This window comes from Molothrus ater, chromosome 1 (assembly GCF_012460135.2).
Source record: "Molothrus ater isolate BHLD 08-10-18 breed brown headed cowbird chromosome 1, BPBGC_Mater_1.1, whole genome shotgun sequence".
Lineage (NCBI taxonomy): Eukaryota > Metazoa > Chordata > Aves > Passeriformes > Icteridae > Molothrus > Molothrus ater.
In genome coordinates, this window is record NC_050478.2 from 58,821,268 (window position 1) to 58,844,497 (window position 23,230).

General features: G+C 40.1%; 1 protein-coding gene across 2 annotated transcripts in view; it reads left to right on the plus strand.

The window, feature by feature from the left end:
* Positions 1-6,010: 6,010 nt before the first annotated feature.
* TGFBR1 (transforming growth factor beta receptor 1) overlaps positions 6,011-23,230 on the plus strand; it is a 35,387-nt gene continuing 18,167 nt past the window's right edge. The window contains exons 1-4 of one of the 2 annotated variants that reach the window (XM_036398635.2): positions 6,011-6,108; positions 13,152-13,403; positions 13,793-14,035; positions 20,050-20,280. In XM_036398635.2, the coding sequence (XP_036254528.1) occupies positions 6,021-6,108; positions 13,152-13,403; positions 13,793-14,035; positions 20,050-20,280 (814 nt within the window). In that variant the 5' untranslated portion in view covers positions 6,011-6,020. Of the gene's footprint in view, positions 6,109-12,367; positions 12,451-13,151; positions 13,404-13,792; positions 14,036-20,049; positions 20,281-23,230 lie in introns of those variants that run through there. The other variant, XM_036398642.2, reaches the window with a different exon arrangement.

Genomic DNA, 23,230 nt, shown 5'->3' on the forward strand with positions numbered 1-23,230 from the left:
TTTATTTTATTTTTATTCTGAGTTTATACTCTACTGAACAAAATGTTGTTTGAACAAGAAAGTGAAAGATTTATTGAAAAACTTCATTTTTTGAAATTTTTTTTCAGGATAACTGATATTTAATCCAAGTTGTGATCTAGATCCCCAAAACTAATTTTGAGGTCTTAGCAGTTTCTCACCACAATTCCCCCCTCCCACTCTAGGAAATTTCTTGTCTGCTATGAGCCTTTGTTCCATGGAAGAAGAAATCAAACTTGTCAACACCACAGTATGCCTGCCTGCTAATGGGTACACAGAGAATTACAGTAAGAAAACATCATGATCTGTGCATTGCCAGAAAGACATTAACTTTTGGTAGGTTAAAAGGGTGCTCCTTCCCCACTCTAGGCAAAATTGAGTCCAGTCTCTGGAGGAATGTGACTTTCCTTGATAAGCAGAATGATGTGCGTTATTACTTGCACCATCAAACTGGAATGGGTAGTGTCCAAGCAGGCAACAGCTGTACCTCCCCAGGAAAGGAAATATCCTTTCTTAATTAGAGGCGAGGTACTTTAACACATATATCCTTTGCTGCAGTTGTAGGTGAGATGCCCCTGCCATTTCAGAGTTACTAGAGTTACAGAGTTACTTCAGCAATGTAAGGCCTTCAAACAGATAATAACAGTCTCAAGTAATTTCCAGACATGGTTGATGTCAGCCTTTTGCTTCTGGCAATCACTCCCTAAGCTACCAGTCTCCCTAGTCACTGCTGTGTTTAGCAGCATGTCTTGGACTATACACTTCTTCCCTACTTCCAGCATAAATCAGACCTCTCTGTAAGGACACACAGTCAACACCACTCTCTTTGAATAGATCATATCTGGTTTCAAGTGAAGCTGCACTAGGAAACATGTAATAAACCAGCACAGCAGCTGATGGACTCTACAAGCTGGAATGAAACACCAAGTTTAAGGGGTTTAATTGTTGTCACTGAGATCTGCTTAAAGAACTTAGGACACTATGCCATGTCCACAAATGCATTATCTGTGAGATAAGGTGGGTGCTAGCTGCAGGGATCGAGCAGCTGCGTCCCTATGTGGTGCATTGCTGGGCTGCCCAGCTCATAGCTCTGGGATAAAAAGTGTTCCACAGTGAATTAAAAGCAAAAAGGGCTTCATACATCTTAAGCTGTAACTGGCCTTCAGTTAAAGGAGATGATTAACTGGGTGTTCAATAACTAAGATCTCACAGCATTTAGTTCTGGAAACATTGATGAGTCAAATCAGGCAATGTTTATAAGGGTTATAAAATGAGTAATTCTGAATGTTTTATAAAGCAGCGACTTCAAAAAAAGTGATTCCTTTCGCTTGTCTCTGATTTAGAAAGATCACAGGCCTTTGTGAAACTGTCTGGTTTGTGTACATACAGAAACTGCACACTAATAAGCACTTTGATATTTTCTGTCCCAGTTTGAGTAAAACTGTTTGGAAAAATCAAGGGCTGGGTGGGGAGGGCAATGCTGGAGTTTTCTCAATAACTTATTCTATTTTGGTAAATGTTACACATTCAGTACTTTTCCTCTTGCTGAGTTCCTTGGTGAAAGTAATTTGTAAGTATCATGGTGCACTGATGGACTCATGTCCAGTTCTTCCAAACAAGCATAACATTTAGCTACTTAGCATGGATAGGAAACTGTAAAAGTTGAGTTTAGTGCTAAGGCAATTAGTGCTAAAGCAATATAAATAAAGGTGGTTTTATTTTTATTGCTTTAGCTCTAATTGTGCATACACTCTTTGTGAGAGAAAGATTCTTTATTACCCTGACACAGTACCTCTTACACCGAAAGACAAATAAAACTTTTTAGTCATCACCATTAATATTATTTCCTATCACTCTTCCATATATTTTAATTTAAAACCTAAGGAAAAAATATTTTTGTGTCCATTTTTGGAACTAAATCAGCTTATAATACAAGAATATTCATATCCTTGATCTGTCTCAAAGACTAACCTATAGAATAAATTTGGTTTATATAATTGTCTCTCTATCCACTTGTCCCGTTCCAAAATGTCTTTTATTTCAATACCCTACATAGCTTCTTATTTTGTGGAGCACAGAGTTCCAGTAGTACAGAGTTCCATTTGAAACTTTCATGCAGTTGCAATTCTTTTGTTTTACATCTTCCAGAAGAGAAAAGAAAAGCATAAGTAGTGTTCACACACTGACAATAATTCTTGCAGGAAATAAAAGTAGCACTAGGTAAAGATTAATTATTTCATTCTCTCTCCCTGTGGGTGCTGCACATGTGTATGACTGTCATATTCTAGTACAGAAGAAAGAAATTAATCAGTGTTTAAATTGCCGATATTCCCTGTGTAATAACCTGATTTACTCAATCTAAAAAGCAAGGATTTTTCAAATCTGTCCAACCAATTTGATGATTTAAACAAATCTCATAAATCCAGATTGTTTGGCTTTTCTGTGTCATCTTGCTTTGTGCTCTACCTTGCATTAAAAAATTATTGCTTTTGTTGCATATTTCTATAATTGGAATATAATTATGTCATAAATCCATTAGTTTATTAGAAAAGTGAAGCTAGGAAAAATGGGGGGTTTGCCTGTTCTTTTAAATTTATGTCCACTGATGACATTATTTCCATCCTCAGTGAGCAGTCCGTAAGAAGTGCTTTTAAGGGTTCCTTTACAGGAAATACTGAAAAATTATATTTAATTCATCCAGTTAAAATGTCATAAACATACAATGGTCATGCATTGTTTTCTATTGAACTTGGCAAATTTGTACTGTGAAATTGTTTTTCATGCTATTTTGGCAGGAAAAGGCCAAGCAATTATTGCAATTTTGAAGAATCTGTGATCACAGAACAGTATTTTCTTCTTAAACAAAATGTCACTTTACAGAAAGGCATATCTTGGAAACTGTTTTACTGACTGTGTCATTGTCTGACTTAGTGTCAGTTGACTAACTAGCATGTTTAGAGGATGAAAATAATCAGATGCAAGCATCAAGATCTCTCACTTTCTTTGGGTTGGCATTCAATTTGTTTGCAGAAATAATGATTTAAATATTTTCAGGCCATAATTTTTATTTTGTAATTTTTATTTAACTGATCCATTTTGTATAGCAAAAACAAAGGCAGATTTTGTTGTTACCAAACAGGACATGTAACATGAATTACTTTGCACCTCAACCAATGAATCTAACCTCTACTATAGCCCTCCTAAAGATGCCAGGTACTTCCCAGATGAGCAAACCCCCTGCTGCACCAAATGCAGTTATGAAGCTCATAAGAAGGAAGGGGGAGGACTAAATGTTGAAAAGGGGAACTGACAGCAGAAGAACACTGGAAGAAAGACGATGGAAAAACACCAGGATGAATCTTATGGTGATAAGGGGGAGCTAACAGGGGAGGGTGCCAACAAGAGCAAGACCCAGATGTCTACCAGAGCCCATTGAATACCAAGAGTCTGTATCATAATCAGAAGTTCTTAGACCCCACTTTAATCAAGACCAGAAGCTGCAGTCCTAAGAATCTGGACACATGGAAGCATAGCAAGAAAAGGGGAGGTTCTGGACATGCAGAACCCATTTTGGTAGCTTTGCTTCTGGCCCATGTTTACTTTGGCTTTTAAATCTAACTTACATAAGATCAGAGAGAGGTACTCAGGGATCAGGACAGGGGATGACATAATTTTAGATATTTCTTCTGTAGTTGTCTTTACCTCATGAGTGATATGAAAGAAGAGTGAGGCCTGGCAAAAAATATTTCCTTTGTAGTGGCACTATTGGAGGTGACCTGAATCCATCTTAGCTGGTGAGTTGCTACTTGCAAGTTATTGATTTATTTTAATTTTTCTGTGTCTGTCAGCCAAATGTCACTCAGGATGTTAATTCAAAATGTTCCCCATAGGACTGAACTTGGAGCCCTGAAAAAAAATCCTTCACCATGTTCTGCTTACTGCTCCCTGCCTTCCTTCAGAGATATAGTCTGTGACCCATCCTTAAACCCAGGAGATCTGCAATGGGGAAATGAATAGTGGAATTTTTCCCCCCTGAACATATAACTTCCTTAATTTATAGTTTCAATGCTCTATATGAATTTAAAAGATGTCTTGGGATTTGAGCAATTTAACCGAGTGCTTCACTGTTTCTTTCTGATGCTAATATATTTATTTGAGGATTAGGCCCTCTAAGTATTCCTACATATGAATAACTAAGAACATATTTGCCTGGTATTGTCAGCTTCAGTAGTTCATTACAGCATGAATCTATATCAAATCCAGACATTTGGTTCATCTGTCATGAAGTGCATGTCATTAAAATATTATTTTGTGAGAGAAAATATAACTAGGATGTGTTTATGTATGACACTGGTCATTGTTCAGAGAGAAAGGGGAAGAGAAGGAATTAATAAATATTTACCTCACTTTGAACTATGATATTATCAAGATTCTTATCCAGGTGAAATGTACTGTAGGAGAAACAAGGCTTCTTGTAAAAGGAGTGTTGGCTGAACAACTGCTAGCAAAAGGGAGGCAGGAGATCAGAGTGCCATGGCAGTGAACATGGTTCTAGAGAGCAGGGAGAGTGCTGTCATGAACACTGTGAGCTGGGAAGGCACCATCGGGCAGAGATAGTGCACAGGGCTTGCAACAGCAACTGCAAGTAATGTGGAAAAACGTCTCTGATCTTCATGACTTGGCCTATGATGGGAGGGTCACACTGCATGCAAAACAAGCCACAAAGGGAGTATAAAAGCATATGTTGAGAGACTCTACACTGATTCAGAATCTGGACACCACAGTCAGATATTGGAGCTGGCGCGGCGGGTGGATTCCCAGAGCAAGAGGTAGCTGCTGGGAGAATGGTTACCTGATCCCAGGAGGGAAGAGGAAAGCCTCTCCTCCTGCTCTGCCACCCATGCAAAGCTAATAAAGCTGTGGATAGAAGTACCAACATCAGTCACGGTCATTTTCCTAACGAGGGGCATCCTAGTTGCTCCATGTTTCAAGATTCAAGGTGTAGCTCTGTATTTAGGTATTTGGACTGCGCGAGTTTGCTTCCAATTCCCAGTTAACTCCTGAAGTTACGTGTAGACTGTGCCATAAACTGGCAGCTACACCGGTCGCCCGGCACCGCTCTCCCCTCGCACGGGGACAAAGCCTGTGGGCTCAGCGCTGTGGCTCCCGCTGCTGCGGGAGGGCAAACCCTCCGCTCCGGGATGGCGGAGCGGCCGCAGGACTGGCCGCAGGAGCGCCGGGAGCGCGGGGGAGGAGCCGCCGCTGCCCCTGTGCCGCGGCCCCGCAGCGACCGGCCCGGGGCTCCGCACGCTCCGCCTACCCACCCGTAGCGCCGCCCGAGAGGAGCAATTCCTCCGCTACCGCTCCTCTCCTCCACTCCGGAGACAACTCGAGGGCTGCCCACAGGCACCCTCCCTCCATCTGCCCTCCAGCGGGGCCGGTGCCCCCGGGGCTCCGCAAGGCAGTGCTGCCAGCGGGTCCCTCCCCGCTGCTCCCTGCGCCTCAGCCGCTCGCCCGAGCGCTCTCGGAACGCCCAGAGACAGGGCAGCTCCAAGCCCGCCATCCGAGTCCCTTCGGGATCCGCGCCGAGGGGACGGAGCGGCCACTCTCCCACCGGGACGCCGACGCCGACGCCCCCGGCCCGGCCCCGGCCCGGCCCGGCCCGGCCCGGCCCCGGCCCCGGCCCGGCCCCGGCCCCGGCCCCGGCCCAGCTCACCCTCCCCGCCCCGCCGGGAGGGGGCGCCACCGCCCCGCCCCGCGGCCGCACGGGTCGCGCCCGACTCGCGCCGCCTGTTGTTGTCGGGGCTGCCCACGGCCGCCGGGGGGCGGGGCCGGGGCGCGGCGACCAATCAGGCGGCGCCGCCGCCGCGTCGGCGGCATTCGCGGCCGGAGCGGGCCGGGAGGGCGCACGCAGCGCGAGCGCCGTGCCGGTCCCTGGGCGGGCGGGCGGAGCGAGCGCGCGTCGCGAGGCGGATCCCGGCTCTGGGAGTCGCGGCCGGGACATGGCGGCGGCCGCTTGGCGGACGCGGCAGCGTCCCTGGGCCCTGCTGTGCCTGGCTGTGGCCGCGCTGCTCTGCCCCGCGGCGGGCGGTGAGTGCGCGGGAGCAGAGGGAGGTAGTGGGCGCGGCGGTGGCGCCCGAGGTGGGGTGTGGGGGTGCGTGAGGAGAGCGGCGGGGGGCGGCGGGTCCCCGCCGGTTCCTTTCAACAACATGGCGGAGGGGCCGGCTGGGGCGGAGCCACCTCCCCCCCACCCCCGGTGTCCGAGCCCGGCGGGGACCGGTCGGCCCTTTGTTGGCCGAGAGCGGCGGCGGCTCCGCGGGAGGGGCGGCGGGGAGGGCTCCCTCGGCCCCCGCCGCTACTTCTTCGCCCTCGCTGAGCAGCGCTTCGGGCGGTGTCTTGCCCTGGGTAACTTTCTATACCGATATCTGCCCTGGTGGGTGCGTGTGGCCTTGGCCCGCGAAGGCAACTTAGGTACCTGGAGCTGGTGGAGCTCCCCCGTCTATCTGTCCGCCAGCCCCTGAGAGGCCCCGGCTCCCGGGCGAGGTGTAGCGGCAGGAGCGGCAAGCCCCGGGCCGCCGCAGGGCGCTCGCAGCCGTGCCCGGGAGGAGCGGCCGGCGCAAAGACGTGTTGAGTGTCCCACGTCGCGGAGGAGGTGACAAGGGGCTGCCTCCGCTGTGCTGCACGCCGCAGCACCGTGTGCCGCTGTCGCGGTAGTGGGGGGGGGGGGACAGGTGAACTTTTGGTCCAGCACGCCCTTGCCTGTGTGCTCGGCGAGGATCGAGCCGTGTGGAAATTAAATCCTTGGGTGAATATTGACAGCGAAACGGTTGTGTTCCTGTAGTCTCCTGTACATGTGTTTTTTTGCGAGATTTGATATCAGAGCTGTGCTGTTACAGAGCTAATGCATGAAACATTGGAGTGCTTAACAGCATTCATAAATGCAAGATTTGGGTAGTTTTCTTTTTTCGTTGTGGTTTTTTTAAATGTGCAGGTTATTCTGCACATTTAAAAATTATTCTGCGGTTAGCAGTTTAGGACATATGGCCTAATGGATTGTATATTGCTTTGGGTTTTAAAGAGGAAGTGGAGAAGCACCACAACTTTTTCAGTTACAGCTTTGAGACACCCCTCAGTCTGGATCTATACCATGCTGTACATAATTCAATCTAAAATGGTACTCATGCTGGAAAAAAAAGTTACTTAAAGCATCACTTGCTATACTAAGATGTAGTGTTAATCACCCATATTCTTACTGAAGGCAGTGCAAATTCTCTGATGTGGAAACAGTGAAATAAGCTTAAGTTACCCATGGGTTGCTCTTGTATTCTTGAAAAGGTGCGGCAGGCTTTAATAATTTAAAGCTTTCTTACATAACACATTCAGTTTAGATGTTGAAGGAAATTTTAGCTCAATTTGAGCTTTGAACTTCTTCCCTTTTAATGCCTCCCATCAATCAACAGTTTTCCCTTAATCTGAGGCATGAAATTAAGGTGTAAAAGCTTTGTGTGAAAACAAGGCAACAGACTTCCATACAAAACCTTATGGGTGGAAGTGATTGCGTACTACCTTTTGTTTAAAAAAAAGAGAAATCCTCTATGTTCAATGGAATTGGGAGAAATCCAGGGTTCCTGATCCATAACTCATCCAGAGGCCCTGGTATGGGTAAGGCAGTTAATTTGCCTGGACATTGCGGTCTAAGTTGATAAAGTAATTCAGGGTATGATTTGGCTACTGGTACTTCTTATTGTGGGTTGACAGAAGTTGGGCATTTTCTGATTGCCTCTGCTGGGGCTGTTCTGCAATGTGCTGATCTTACTGTGTGGATGAGTCGACTTGCGAAATGGTTTATACAGAGGTCAGGCACGTAATGAATCGCAGCAGCTAGCTGAACAGTAGAGCAGCCTTCATTTTTAAGAGAGTCTGAAAATAAGCTTTCTGGTTTTCACTGTGTAGGCCATAGTCTTTAGTCATCTGAAGTTCTGGGAAGTCACCACTTGGAAACTCTTGTATTCAGACAATTGCTTCTATCTGCAAACAAAGATAGCAATCTGATTGATATGGTAGAATAAATTTAAAAGTACAAGTAAAGATCTTTCTGTTTTCATAATGCTTGTGAAATTATTATCTGGGCTTTTAATTTTAGCTTTCTCCAGTTAGTTTGTTGGGTTTTTTTAAGTGTATTCTTCTACCAAAGAAGAAACAAATTGTTACTGTATCATGCTCTAAGGGGGATGAACATATCTCTGGGTAATATTTTGGAGAGAAGGCAAGAAAACTAAAAGTGCCATTTGGCACCTACATTTTTGCGGGGAATAAAATACCACTTTTTTGAAGCTGGGATTTTACACAAGGTTCTATCATTACTTGCGAGTTGTGGGTACTTAATAGTAGTTTATCTGTTTTCTTGAGTGCATCACTTTGTTTGACAAGACCTGCTGTTTGCAGGAAGGAAGTTTTGTTTAAAACGTGGATGAAATCTATGTGAAAGTTTTCCTGAAAACTTGGTACCCAGTGCTGTTACTTTACAACAGTGAAACTTAATTAGTGCCTTTGTGAGAAGAATGTGTTAGTGAAGGTCATGAATTATTGTGGTTTTGAAAACTGTACCTATGTCTCAGATATTTTAAGAACCAAACCTTTTTGTATCTTGAGCTAAAAGAGTTCACAGATGAGTCAGGTGTATTGTTTGATGGGATTATCTGAATTACAGACTCAGAAGCTGACTGTCGCACTGTTATGTATTATGCTTTTTTTCCTTTGGCAAGTTTTATTGGACAGGGAAAGAACTACCAGTGAGCATTACAGCCCTCTTGCTCATATCCCCAAAAATCTGGTTTTGTCTCTTGCACATCCTAGCCTTGCTCCTTTATCCCTTGAGCCTCTGCATCTTGTGGAACCAAGAAATGTGATTGCTCCTCTGATGAAGTTCTACTTTCTGGTGAAATTTTTGCTTCAAAATTTGTATTTTCCATTGAGGAACATTTATAATATCCCAAGAGAAGTGTCTTTTCAGCAAAATGTTGCTTTTGCTTGTTGCAACTATTTGTCTTTTTTTAATTTGTAAAGCAAAGATATATATTATTAAAATATTAACTATGAAATTGTTAATTTTTTGCAATAAGATGTGTGTTTGAGGGTTTTTAGAGCACCTCACAAGTTTTAACTTCTGTACTGCTCCATGTTAGCATCCTTTGGAAGATAATGTCTCAACTTAAAATTTCCAACTAAAAATTCTTTGGCTGAAGGTACTGTTCCATGCTAAACTGTCTGGTTGAAGTAGTGCTGCAGGATGTAAACAAGTGTTGCATAGGGATTCATAGTGTTTTATGTAACTAAAAAAGTCTTTCTGCAATTTTCTGGCTTCAGAAAGTCAGCAGATACAAAAAAAAAAAAGACTGTTTCAGTAGGTAACAGTCTGGTTTTGATACAGATTTGTAAAAGTTAAGTGGTTAGAGTGTACTTAATTTTATGTTCACATTTTGTATATAGTATTAATACCTGAGCTCCTGGGAGCCAGCTGACTTTAAGTCTTGTCAAGCTGCATAATTTCAGGGTTTCATTTATGCAGCCAGCTTGCTTTACCCTCGCTGGGGGCTTTCCAGACTGCAACATTCATGTAAGAGAGACTTGGTAAAGGAAAGGCAAAACTGTCAAACTCAGAGTCTGAGCAACTACACAGGTAATGGTATTCAACACAAGATAATAATCTTGTGGTATGAGATATGAGAAATATGCTGTTGATAACTTGCATGACATGATAATGTCATAATGTCACACCCTCACTTTCAGAACAGTGTTGTCTCGCTGTTTCTTTTAGGGTAGTCAGTCTCAAAAAGCAGACATTACTATGTAGAGTGTTAATGGTGCAGTGACAAAATGCAATGCGCAAGGAACTACATTGCTGTGTTGACCCAATTTCTGCTCTTGGTTATGTCCCTGATTGTCTGTATGACTTCCAGTGCATTTGTTTAGCTGTTTGTACTGTCATTTCCCTAACCTTGTATCATTTAAACAAACATGAACTTTCACTGGTTGGTAGTGGAGTTTCATGCTAGTAGTTCCATCCAAAACCTGTTATAATAATTAAAAAAAGAAATAATTCTCTGCTGAGGACAGGCTTGATTGAAAACTTTTTTATGCTTCTTCAGTAGTTGTGAAAGTGCTCTTTGTGGTAGTAGATTTAAACGGTGTTTACCAAATGCATTGAAATGTATTTTACCTGAGAGATGACTGGCTCTGGAAGATCAGCTTATATCCGAGTTCTCAGTTTCTCATCCCTTTCTGTTATCATTCCATACTAGAAATGTATGTATTCATTGAAGTGAGCGTGGAGATCTGACTGGTTTCTATCTAAGTTTTCAAAGTTACAGTAACATTTCTTTAAGAATAACAGAGACTACTTGGACAAAAAGCAAAAAATTCTATCTCCAAGAGGACAACAATATGGGATTCTTTTTTCTTTTATATCAGTTATAAGTGAAAACACTTCTTTATAGGAATTAAGTGATTTAACTATAGTCGATCATTGACTCCTCATGCTGATGTTTAATAACATCTATGATGTGTTCATGTAGTTGTAGTTTATGTTCTTTAACTGGAGAATGAGACATGGGCAAGGGTATTCCAACTCCTTATTTTTGCCTCCTGGTATGGATTGTTGTGAAGATGCTGAATTAGTCTACCTTTTACTAAAACATGGAAATTCTACTGTTACTTGCTCTGCAGTTACTGTTACTTGAGTTGGAAGGCATGAAGAACTGTTAAGTGGCCAGAGTAGGAAGGGGCCTGAAGCATTTTTAATGAGTTGGTTTTTTGGGTTTTTTAAGAGTGTGTCCACTAGAGAGCAGCAAAAACCTGTGTTCCTAGGAGCTTTGCTATTCAGCTGATTAGGCGTTGGGTTGTTTTCCCCTCTTTTGGAAGGGGGAGAGTAGCTTCATAAGGGAGTACTGATTTATTTATGCCGAGGAAATAATTCCGATGTGTGTGACAGTGAATTGTGTCTTGTCAGGAGACGAGAAGATGATGGCATCAAACCAGAAAATAAGGTGTAAATTTTATCAAATTGCACTAAGTGGGAATTCTATAGCAAGAGAGAGGTGGGAACAAAGTGAATGAGGAAGATAGGGCACAAAATGCTTTCTTTAGTCATGGTTGGAACAGTGTGTCTCTACAGCTTCACAAGATTAGGAAGATGAATAAGTGTAACAAAGGCAACCCAAATGTAATTTTTCACTTCAAGTAACTTAGCCTCTGCACAGTGACTCAATGTAAATACATCTGACCAAATATATGTCTCTTGCTGTAGGCCTTCAGATGCATGTGCTGTTGTGATGAGCGACAATTACTGTTTAAGTAGAAAAAAGTCATGGATTAAGCAAGTGAGATAAAGGTGTGCTCACTTTAAAAGTTGAAAGAAATAGTGCGTGTAAACATTTTAGGAAATTTTTAAAGGTTTGGGTAGATTGAAAAACATTTGTTCAGGCAAAAATTACCAAAGGGCCAGCAACATGAAAATGTTAAATTTTCTTGTGTTAAACTCTGAATAATAAGACTTTCCTTACTTCCCTGATGAGGCAGGGAAAGATGTGCAAAAAGTGGTGCTGTTAAGCTTTACTTTCCTGAATGCCAGTTTAATCTACCTTCTAATTATTTGTTTCAATAGTCTTCATAGTAAAAAAAAAAAAAATTCTACTCCCATTTGTAGGGTTTTCTTCCTCCCTTTTTCTCACTGGTCTGTGTGCTGGTGAACCTCTCTGAAACAGGGTCATCTTTCTATAGTGGGTCCTAAGAATTTGATCAAATCTCTTCAGTAATAGTAGAAGATGATTAGCAGTGATATGGTTTGATTCAAAATCTTGGGGGAAGGGGGTGTTTTAAGAGAATATTTCTCAGGATTCAAACTTTGAGATTACATACATATGTATTTGAGATCAGACTGCCATTTATTTAAATCCATGATAACCAGTGACAGAGAGGGCTGTAAAATCTAAGGCAATCCATGTGATTATATTAAACTCTTGAATTTAGGTGAAATGCCAGATTTCAGATTTGGGGGACCTTTTGATTGACACCTGCTAATCCTCATTCTTTTGGTGTGAGTTTTTGTATGTAGCCTTGAAAGAGTCTATTTTTATGGCTCAGGACATTTTTTGGTTTTTGATCATAAATGTTGAAGATTTTAAATTTGTCGTAAGTTCTCTATTTTAATGTTTCTGTGTGCAGGTACACAAGTTCTAGGCCAGCTTTTGTTCTTCACAGTTGAACAGGTGGACTCAAGATGTATTGATACTTTTTCATTGTTGCTCCAGTACTATTTTCTGCATGGCTTTGGTGCTGTAAATGCAGGAAGGAGTGGAGAAAGAGCTTAGAAGTAGTAGTCTTCCTTCTCCAAGAACTTCTGCAATGTGAAGAATGAAACCTGATCATCATAGGGTGATTAGCCTGTCATTCCTGCTTCCTTCCCCGTGCCCTCTCCTTTACTAGTGCAATTGATAGCTTTAGTAAATCACCACCTTCAGTAATGTAAGAGAGTGTTTTCCTGTGGCTTCATAAATAACAAATCTAAACCACACTCTGCTTCTGTGAAAGGATCATGCAGGGTTTTGTTTTTAATGAGGGTTAAGCTGGTATTTGCCCTTTTGGCACAAAATGGAAACCATCAAGTAATGCATAACATACTAATCCTGGGTAACTAGCAGCATCCGATTTGTCGCTTACTTGAGCTGTACCTGTGGTTACTGTTGAAAAAAATGGCATCATTTGTATTTGGTTTGCGAATGGCAGACTTTCATGCAGTGTTGTTTTAAAAGTCTAGAATTTTTGTAGGAAGAATTGTAGTGGTGCTTCTTTACCTGGAGGAACAGTTAGGATTTTAGCCTTTGTCTTTTAATACATTACTATGTAAAGAGAGATGACTTCAGATATAAATTTTACTTTCTTCCACTCATCTCCCAATTTTATTGTCCCACAAAAAGGCCTTGTAGCGTTGTTGTATTTTTAGTGTTGCTGTTCTGCATTTATGTAACCAAAAGAGCCTCCTAGCACTCTGAATTTGTATTTCTTTAGTCATTCAAATTGCTTCTCAGCTCAGAACATGTACCAATACTAACATTAATGCTTTTTTCTCAATACAGAATTGGAGTGTTACTGCCAGCTATGTACAAAAGACAACTTTACGTGTATGACAGATGGAGTATGTTTTGCCTCAGTAACACGAACTGCAGACAAAATAATGCGCAACAGTATGTGTATAGCAGAAATTGATCTGATTCCCCGAGACAGGCCATTTGTTTGCTCCCCCTCCACCAGAGATGGAGTCCATACTGTGTCTCATTGCTGTAACACACCTCTCTGCAATAAAGTAGAACTTCCAATTCCAACACCAGGTAAGGGATTTGGGATTTTTGCTCTTTTGTTTTTTGATTTTTTTTTTTTTTTCATTTTTTCAAACAAAATTCTGTAAGAGTGGAAGTGTAGGTAAATTTGAAGGCCCAAAGTTCACCTTAGATTCTGTAAAGACAATTTCATGATATTTGAAAAGAGTTGTTATCTTCTGGATATGGATGTTAGGGACAGTTTTGAAGACTTAAATAAAAAGTGTAAATAAGCACATTGCTTTTGTCCTTTTTAGTACTTTGATTCTGAAAAAAGTTACTGTGCAAAAGCTTTAACAAATGCATTAAAATAATTTGAGTATCACTGTGGGATACTATAAGTTTAGTAGAAAAAACGGACATTAATGGGTTTTATCATTTTCTTTTATTTTAACTTTCAGGCCCTACTCCAGAAAAACCAGCTTCTAACCTAGGACCTGTGGAGCTGGCTGCTGTCATTGCTGGACCTGTCTGTTTTGTCTGCATTTCACTGATGTTGATTCTATACCTTTGTCATAATCGTACTGTAATTCATCATCGTGTGCCAAGTGAAGAAGACCCTTCTTTGGATCGTCCCTTTATATCAGAAGGAACCACTTTAAAGGATTTAATTTATGATATGACAACTTCAGGTTCTGGGTCAGGTAATGTGACACTTCTAGTAATAATTACTTTGTGCTTAAGAGCCTTGTAAGACATCTAGTTTTTAATATTATCGAATCTACTTGAACTTTTAATTAACTGGAGAAAATACTAGAAAAGCAACTTCCTGTACATTCAGTCAACATCAGTGAAGATTCAATGTATGAAAATAAGTGAAGGAAAAGAAACACTGAATTGTTGCTGCCCTTCCTTATTCTCAAAGTAGGCTGGTTTATATAAATTATATAATTCATATAATTTATATAATTATATAAATTATATCACAATATATATTGCAGTCATCTATCATAAATGTTTTATGTTGTGTAAGGCTGTCACTTACCTTTTTTGTTTTGTACAGCCTATCTACACAACCATTTTCTGTGGTTTTTAGATAATTTTCTGAAGGGTATTTTTTAGCTTTAAATTGAAAACAAAAAATTGTAGCTATTGCTGTATGAAGAATATTCTGAGTTAATATTTTAGCCAGTTCTTTCCTTACAAAAGATATTTTTCAATTGCAAATAGCATTTCTGTGTATAGAATGGATGCAGTATGCAGACCATGTCTAATGAATGTCTGTCCCTTTATTTTGCGTTTTTTTTGTTTTAATTCTGACTTGAAGAGGTGGTGCTCTGGGAAGATGAAGCATTAATCTGTTCACTGCATACTGTTTCAGCTATTGTAACTCTGACCATTAATTGCTTATAGGATTATGCTGCTCTCTGACATGAAAATGTCAGTTTAATAGGTGGTGTTAGGGAATGATATGCCAGGTAAATCATTGCATAAATTAATGTATCTTTGGTCCATGTTAGGGAGAGAGACATCAGTTTGTGTACTGCAACCTTTTACCAACCTTCTACTATATAAAATTTAAGTAACTTAATACTGAAAATATTTCCTACTACTTTCAAACCTACGTGTTGAAACAACGATGCCCTTTCAGAACACTTTCTACAAAGAAAGACTCTGATTCTCAATTGCTGCATCTTTTTTTTTTTTTTCTCAGAACTGGAAAAAATTTAAACAACAAAACCCAAGTATCTAGGTTGTTTTTCTTTTCCAAGGACAGTAACTGGTAAAACTGTTTAGAGTCTGTTGCTTTCTCAAATAAAATTATTGTAACTTCCTGAACATGTTTAAAATCTAGATCAAAAGTTCATTTAGTCATATCTTTTCTAAAGAAGGTGAGTTTGCACTAGGTGTGTAAGTCACTATGTTTCAGCTGAGGAAGCTTTTGTGTGTTCAATAAGATTTGATCCTGGTGAGGGTAAGTTGTTTTCTGGTTAGAACTAGAGTTTTAGTAATTTGTGTTCATATCAATTTTCTCATTTACTTGCAGAAGTAGCTAAGTCAGATAATGAAAGTGGTTAATAGAACTTGCAATATATTGGGCTAGAGCTTGATAAATGCAAATGCTGGACTTAGGTCTCCAGTTTTGTTTGTTCTAGGAAGGATAGACAGTAGTCAGAGATAGAGATAATATAGAGGAGTCAGAGATTTACATATCGTGGAATCCAGAAAGATGTGATATATATATAATTGTTACACTATTACAAGTGTCTCACTCTTACTTAATGTCTGCAGATCTAGACTTTTCCTAAGGAAGGCTGAAAACAATTTCTAATTAAAATTCAAACTTAGTTGTTAATTGGTCTCTTCATTCATTATCAGGAATAATCCTCTGTTTTTTCTTCTGGCCTTCTTACCTGTGGTGATTCTGAACCTCTCTTTTTGTTTGAGAACTCCTTCAGAATAAGCTCTTGAAAAGCAGAGAATCCAAGTTAGAAGAAACTTATGATTATTCCTCTGGAGCACATGGCTAGAAACTACTGACCCTTCCCTTGCCTATGTGCAAATTACTCTTTAAGTAAAAGGAGCATGCTAGGGAATTGCTAAGCATTCACAGCTGAATTCAGGGCACTCAGGCTGGTCTAGATTCCCAGAGCATCTGACCTACTATGGTATTTGAGCATTGGCTACTGGTGAATGCATCCAAGGAGCAAAACCAGCAAATGTGGTTGAATTTGACTTATCCCTAAGGGAGCCTCTTCACTAATTTGCTTTTATGCTTGAAAGGCTGTAAAACAAGGCTGAATGTTTCCTTAAAAGGAATCTTTTAACTTCAGCTGCAGTGAGTTCCATGTTGTTGAGCTGTTTTTAAGACCAGTATAGCCTTATTTAGTGTTCTCTACTTCACTTTGATTATGACAGTGAAATAGGAGATGCTTCAGGTACTTATTTTCTGTACTGTTTGTTGACATTGTGTGTATTTGCAATGACTTGTGTCACTTTGTCTCAGAATTAGTCAATCAATGACTATACAAATTCATAGTGCCCTAGTACTTGAATTGATAACTTTTGTGTGTCCTGAAGTATGCCTACAGCATTTGAATCTCATTTAAATGTGTATTTTAATCCAGACTTTGGGTATAGCACATTTAAAGTTGAGAAGACTGTACCTTTATGGAATAAACTGGGGGTAGAGAAAAGGGTCTCCAAAGGGAGAAGAGTCAGAACTGCTGGTTAAAACAGTGCTTAGCCCTGTCAGAAACTGAACTGTCTGAAAGGGATGGTGTTGGGACAAGAGGTTGCCAAAACACAATAGAAATGTACAAAACAGGCAAAATAATCCAGACCCAAGAGGAACAGCTAAGAAAGTGTTTTGTTTGGTGACGCAAAAGCCACATTCTACTCTTAAATTCATGCTGAGAGACCAGAAGAGCTCATAGTAAAATAAAAAAGTTCTGCCAATTTTGTTAATTCAGTATTCTCTGATGAGAAGTGTATAAAAGAGAGAAATAATCAGAGCTCTAAAAATGAGCTTCCTAGTTAGACCGAAAGGGAGCAGGATTCATTTGTAGCAATGATGAATAGTAAGCTGCTATTAATTATTCGGTCTTGACTTAATATTAGTGTTGCCATGCTGTTCCATGACAAACAAGACCTGAAATAAGGAGATACTCCATGAAAGGCATTAATGAAACATCTAAAATAGACCCTTCTGGCGAAGCTACAGCTTCTAAGAGAAGGATTTCAAAGCCTCTTGGAGCTGAGAATGATTTTCAGATCATGATGCAGATCTCTAAATATCAACTACATATTGTATAGACAGATGGGGACGCCCATCTGTTACTGTCTTAACTCACAAATGATGAAGTCACTTAGTTACAAGGGAGTAGGAAGAATTGCCTACAATGAGGGGAAGCTTTGGATAGTATTGGTAGGCGACTTCCAGCACGAACTTAAGCTATTTAGAAATCTTAAGGGTCACAGAAATCAATGCAAAGTTGAGTCAGCTGAAGTGACTATAAAGCTTCTTAAAAACTATTTTGCAATTCATACAAACTTGAAGGGAATAAGATTTTTCACAGTTCATGGAATGTTGTTTTTTTTATTACTCATCAGAGGAAGTCTTATGTGTAGAGACTTACGAACAAGAACAAAATTCTAGCTGCTGCTTTTGTTGGCTACCTGTAGTGCTCTAGAACTTACTTCCTGAATTATCCAATTTAGTTACAAACTCCTTATGCATTAGAAAGTCACTAAACTAATCAGAATACACTTAATATATGAAAATTAACTTTCTTTTTTTGTTAGCTTTCAAGAAGGATTGAGAATACTGTATGATATAAGAAAATTTTGATGAAGGTTTCAGGAATAAGTCAGGTGACCATGGTGTCAAGGATGACCTAAATACAAGGTGTCAGACACTGAGCTGCTGTTTAATTTAATATGGGCTCAAATTTTCTTGTTCTCCTGATCGGCAAACTGGCTATCATCTTTCTTCATGCACAGTTAAAAGGAGGTGTATCTGAGAGCATGGAGTACAGTTGTGCCCAATGTGTATGTGAAAGGCTGAGGCTGTAGCTGTCTCCTGTGAGATGCTTTTCAGGCAGTATGGTTCACGGTACAGCAGTTGATCAAGTTCCTGGTGATACAGAGTTGTGTGTCTTCTATAGCAAAATGAGGAAATTGCTCAGTTCCAACAGGAAGTCTGTAATGAGTTGCTATGAATGCAAGATAAATACAGATTCCAATCTTCTAGAAGAAGCAGTAGTAAGGGAGAGATTAGTTTGACGTACAGAAGCAAGTTGGATCTTGTAAATATTGTAAAAATAAATATAGGAGTAAGTGGATAGATCACAGTAAGGTTTTTATCCTACAGTGACATGTTAATTTGCTGAATGGGAGTCTGTAATGTGAATTTGAAAGGCATTCTGTCTAGAAGGTTTAGAGGTTAGTATATGTTTAGCTGATATCCCTGGGCATATATGTTAAATAAGGAGAGATGTCTATGAAAGGTGCAGCAAGTCAAGAGCAGTGCATCTGAAAGTGGGAATATACAGACAGTTTTCTGATACAACTCTATGGCCTAGCACCCATTTCAGGTACACAAAATCAGCTTGTACTTGACATATGCTTATAGATTTTGCAGTAGTGCATATATTCTAAGGAAGAAACTTTCTCTGGCCAATCAAGTAAAATTTTACATTATCAGGGTTCAGTTTGGTCCTGTGTTGTTTTCGTCTGGCCTCTTCTGCATTTCAAAGGTCTGTCCATAAGGAATGAAGGTTAGGCTTCTCAGAAGAGCCTCTATAGTTTGGGCATGCAGCACAATTCACCTGAGGACTATTACAGCAAAAGTTTTAACTTTCTCAATAGACATTATTACAACACCGTGATTAATGATTAAATTGCTGGTAGAGTGTACATTTTTTTTCCCGTCCTGTCTTCATGTAGATATGTTGTCAGCATAGACTATGCAGAGAATTCTGTAGGTCTAGAATTTTTGAGGAGCTGTTCTAAACACTGCAGTGTTTTAATTTGCTCTTCTCAGACTGAGACACAAGTGTGGCAATGCTTCCAACCAGATCAGATGTTCTTGTAGTGCTGCTGTTAGCAAAGACTGTCCAAAGGTGGACAAGAATTAATTATCTGAGCTATTAGTTGGGATTTGTTTTCAATAACATAAGGAAATGCAGGTGTTCTGTCAGATATTGGAACAGCAATTATGGAATAACAGATTACTTTGTAAAGTGTTTGGTTAAAGTGAAATAATCCTGTACCAAAAGAGCTTAGCATAAGCAGATAACCTGGCTGATGTTTTCATCCTGCAGTGTGGTGTCAGTGTGGAATCCAGTGACAAGCCCTGAAGTAACAACAGGAAAGACTTAAAATAAACAAAAACCCAGCCTGGTTGAGGGATGCCAGTGCTGCTTGTTGTGTAAAATTACTGAAATGTACTGAGGAGGTACTCTGTGTTGAAAGCATGTAAATGTTCCAAAGCTATAAAACCTTGGTGAATGTAAACATTTTGCTCAATTATAATTATGGTGAGATGCACAAGAATGGCCTGTAAAGCAGGAAGCTTGCATTACAAGGATGTTTTCCTATTTTACAGTGACTCGGGATTAGTAAGATGCTATTGGCACACCAAAATCCAAATGAGTGTGGATTTTCAGCAGTCGGTGTTGCTGATACGTGTGGTTTAACTAACTTAGAAATGGACTATCTAGTGATAAGCCAGGTAAATTAACCAGTAGCAAGAGTGCTCTTAAATTGCTTTGCCAGGAGAGTTATGGGCAGGTCCTATTTCCAAAAAATAAAGAAAAAACTCACTTTCATCACTAACAAATAACCCAAAAAAAAAAGCCTAAACCTGGTCCTGACTGCCTCATCATTGCTTCTTTTTTGCATTTAAATAAAACTTTATGGCTCAGCAAGTGACAGCATTCCTAACTGAAAGGAAGTTTGTGTTGTGGTTTTGACAACCATAGTAGTTTGTAGCATAATCTCCATGAGTACTTATTGTTAGCTGGCCTTTTAAGGGTGAAGGCAGAATCTTACCTATGTGCTTGCTAGCAGTCCTCAACAAGCAGTTAAAATGAACATACTCTCTAAGATTTTAAGAGAAATACCCTATTAGAAATAAGATCTCATATTCAGTGTGTGGGATAAGTACTAATTCTGTAGAGTCATATTTAAAGCAAATGTAAAATCTTCTTTTTAGGTTTACCTTTACTTGTGCAAAGAACAATTGCAAGAACTATAGTACTTCAAGAAAGCATTGGTAAGGGTCGCTTTGGAGAAGTCTGGCGGGGGAAGTGGAGAGGAGAAGAAGTTGCTGTGAAGATCTTCTCTTCAAGAGAGGAACGGTCATGGTTTCGAGAAGCAGAAATTTATCAGACAGTTATGCTACGCCATGAAAACATTCTTGGATTTATAGCTGCAGACAACAAAGGTTGGTGACACTATGAATTTGTTTTGCTGATTCTGCATCTGGTCAGAATAGGCAGTGCATGAAGGAAAAAAATGTGAGGATCCATTTAACAGTAGCAAAAAATAGTTTTGTTACTGCAGTTCAGGGTTTGGCACATTTTTCATAGGTTTAATGAAGGAAAAAGTACATTGTCTCTTTTTTTGGAAGAATATGCTTTGTTTAAATTTGTTTAAAATGCTTTGGTATCAAAAAGGGGATGCCTTATCATGTGAGCCCACACATCTGCTGAATACTTGTACCTGTCATTACCTCACAGCCTAATAATATAGATGTTTGGGACTGAAAGAGATCATGTCTCATCCTGTTGTCCTCATATAAAGTAGGAGGTAGAAGATTTATTCTTAAGGCTGTGTTATGTTATTCTTTTAGAAGTCCAATTAGAAAATCTATTGCAAAAATGGAATTATTTGTTTCTAATAGTAAAAAACTATACCTGCTTCCTGAAGCTCTCCTGATAAGCCTTTAATCATCCAGTTAGAGGAACCATGTTTTCAACTTTGATTTGCTGTGATTTTTGGACAGATTAAAGTTTCTTGGATTTTCCTGCAATTCCAGTAAAGAGCCAAGAATCTGACAAAACCAAGTTTTGGGTTTCTTTCGTTAAGGGGAGCTAAAATATTAAGATGCTGTTTCATTCAGTTATTTTCATCTGAAATTACATATTTCACTACAAATGGCATTTGACTTCTTTGTGGAGAAAGCAGTAACAGAAAATTCTGTCACATTAGGGAGGAGTCAATAATTCACACACATCCTGGATTTTTAAAAGGCTCTCAGTTTTGTGGGAAATTCCTAAATGCTTTTAGTGAGGGTCAAGTATATGTGTAAAGTTCTTTTTAATTACCATTAGATGAATTTCAAGTTTCTATATAAATCTGTAGAATAGGAAGAGAATCCAAGAGATTGTGCAGAGCACTTCTCCAGGAAAGGGTTGTGTAAGTTAACTTGCTCCTAACAGATGTTTGTGCAAATTCTTATCCTTCAAGAGCTTGCAGATCAACACAATACCAAGCAACTTTTTCCTGCAGCTTACTATGCTTACCATGAGAAACTGTCTTATTTTCATGCCTAGAATTGTATTTGGTGTTACCAGCACCTGCAAGAGCTGGAGTTGGCTCTGATTGGCCTAGGGGAGTGAGTATCTGGAGCTTGGGTTTAAAATTAGATCAGCTGCATTAAAGCCATAAATGAAGAGCTATCTCTGCAGAAGCTTTAGCTTCTATTTCTCATTTAAAAACATAAAGGATATATTGCAATACCTTAGATGTAACTTTTCACAAAATCATCTCTAAGTATACCAGTGTCTCATTTTGCCTGAAACCTCCAGGTAGTTTGTCCCAAAAATACATTTGACTGCTGTGAAGAGGAAGTATGAGAAAGGTTTCCTAAATGGGTGGGTTTTTTGGATAATTTCTTGCTTGCTGTTTTGTGTTGCAGATGCTATAGCATTTGACTTGGTCATCTTTAGTTTCCTTGTAATATAATGTGATATGATTTTTTTTTCTGCTAATATGCTTTATGTACAAAGAAGAAATCCTTAACTGATAGGTCATGGCACTATTTGAGGTTTTGGGTCTTCAGAGTAAGGCTCTTGTACTTTAATGAGAACTAGTTGGTGTCTGGTTTTTAAAAGTAGATAAAAATGTGTTTTGAAAAGACCACTATTCTTGACTGTTTTCTAACAGTATTGCTGTCTGAGCAGAAATCTGTGTTGTTGTTTTTAACCCATCAGTGCAGAATTAATTCATAGTATAACCTTCTATATTCTCTCAGTGAGGAAATACGTACACACAATTTGCTCCCTGGACTAAGAATTCAGTCCTGAATATTGAAGGAGTTAAAACTTCAATTCTTGTTTAGAATACTTCAGGCCACCTGTATCCCATTAAATGAGAGAACATAGAGGGACCATTATGGGGGTAGTTCTCCCAGTTTAGCAGATGCACTCCAAAAGGAGAAGGTGTATCACAGCATGGCTTAAGAGAACAATGGCTTAAGAACACCAAGTGTTCCAGTGGCTTAAGGAACAGTCCTCCATTGTAGATGCTGGTGCTAACTGATGAATATTCATATGGTGCCAGGTGCAAGATTATGTATGCGTTCACAGCAGCAATCTCTATGGAGGGTTTGCGTCCATTTCTCTGTAGGGCTGACTTTTGAATGTATTCAGGAGTTACTGCAGTCTGTCTGGAATGCACAAAGTCATTAGACTGCAAGAATCTGTGTGTCTGAGGTACTGCAAAGATGACTGCCGAGATACAGGAGTACTAGTAATTTTAAAATTAGCAAAGGACTAGTAAAAGAGCTGTAGAACCAAGGCATGCTTCAGTTCTTGCTGCTGCTGAAGGCATTAATAAGGTCTTTCCTCTTACCTCAACTGCAGTTTTTCACAACTGCTGAGGAACATCTGGCTGTCTATTTAGTGTAAAATTGGTGGAATGGGTTCCTTTGGGTGGGAGGGTGTGTTGGGATTAGAGCTTGTGACTGAACTGCAGTTTTCACTCCTTTTTCCACTACACTCTTTAGACTGTCCATATGCCTTAATGGCACATTCTTATTTCTGCTTCCCCAAACCTGTGTTATGTTCAGAGGCTACAGGAGCTGGTCCAATCTGTCTGCTTCCCATCCTGTAATCCACTGGGAAACAGGTGCTACAGTTAAGGCAGCTTGAGGGCTGAGAAGCAATGAATGATTTTAATTGCAGTTGTGGTCTGCCTGACAACTTCTGTGTTCTGGGTAGCTCTTTGTATAGCAAGTGTTTGCTGACTTCCAAATTCTGCTGGGTTAGGGAAGTTATTTTCAGGGCCATGTGTTGTCTTGTTTTGTGCCATCTAAACTTAGCACAGTTTTTGTGCATGGTTTTTTGTATTGTTCTTTCTAACCCAGTTACTGCAAGGTAAAGTGTATCAGG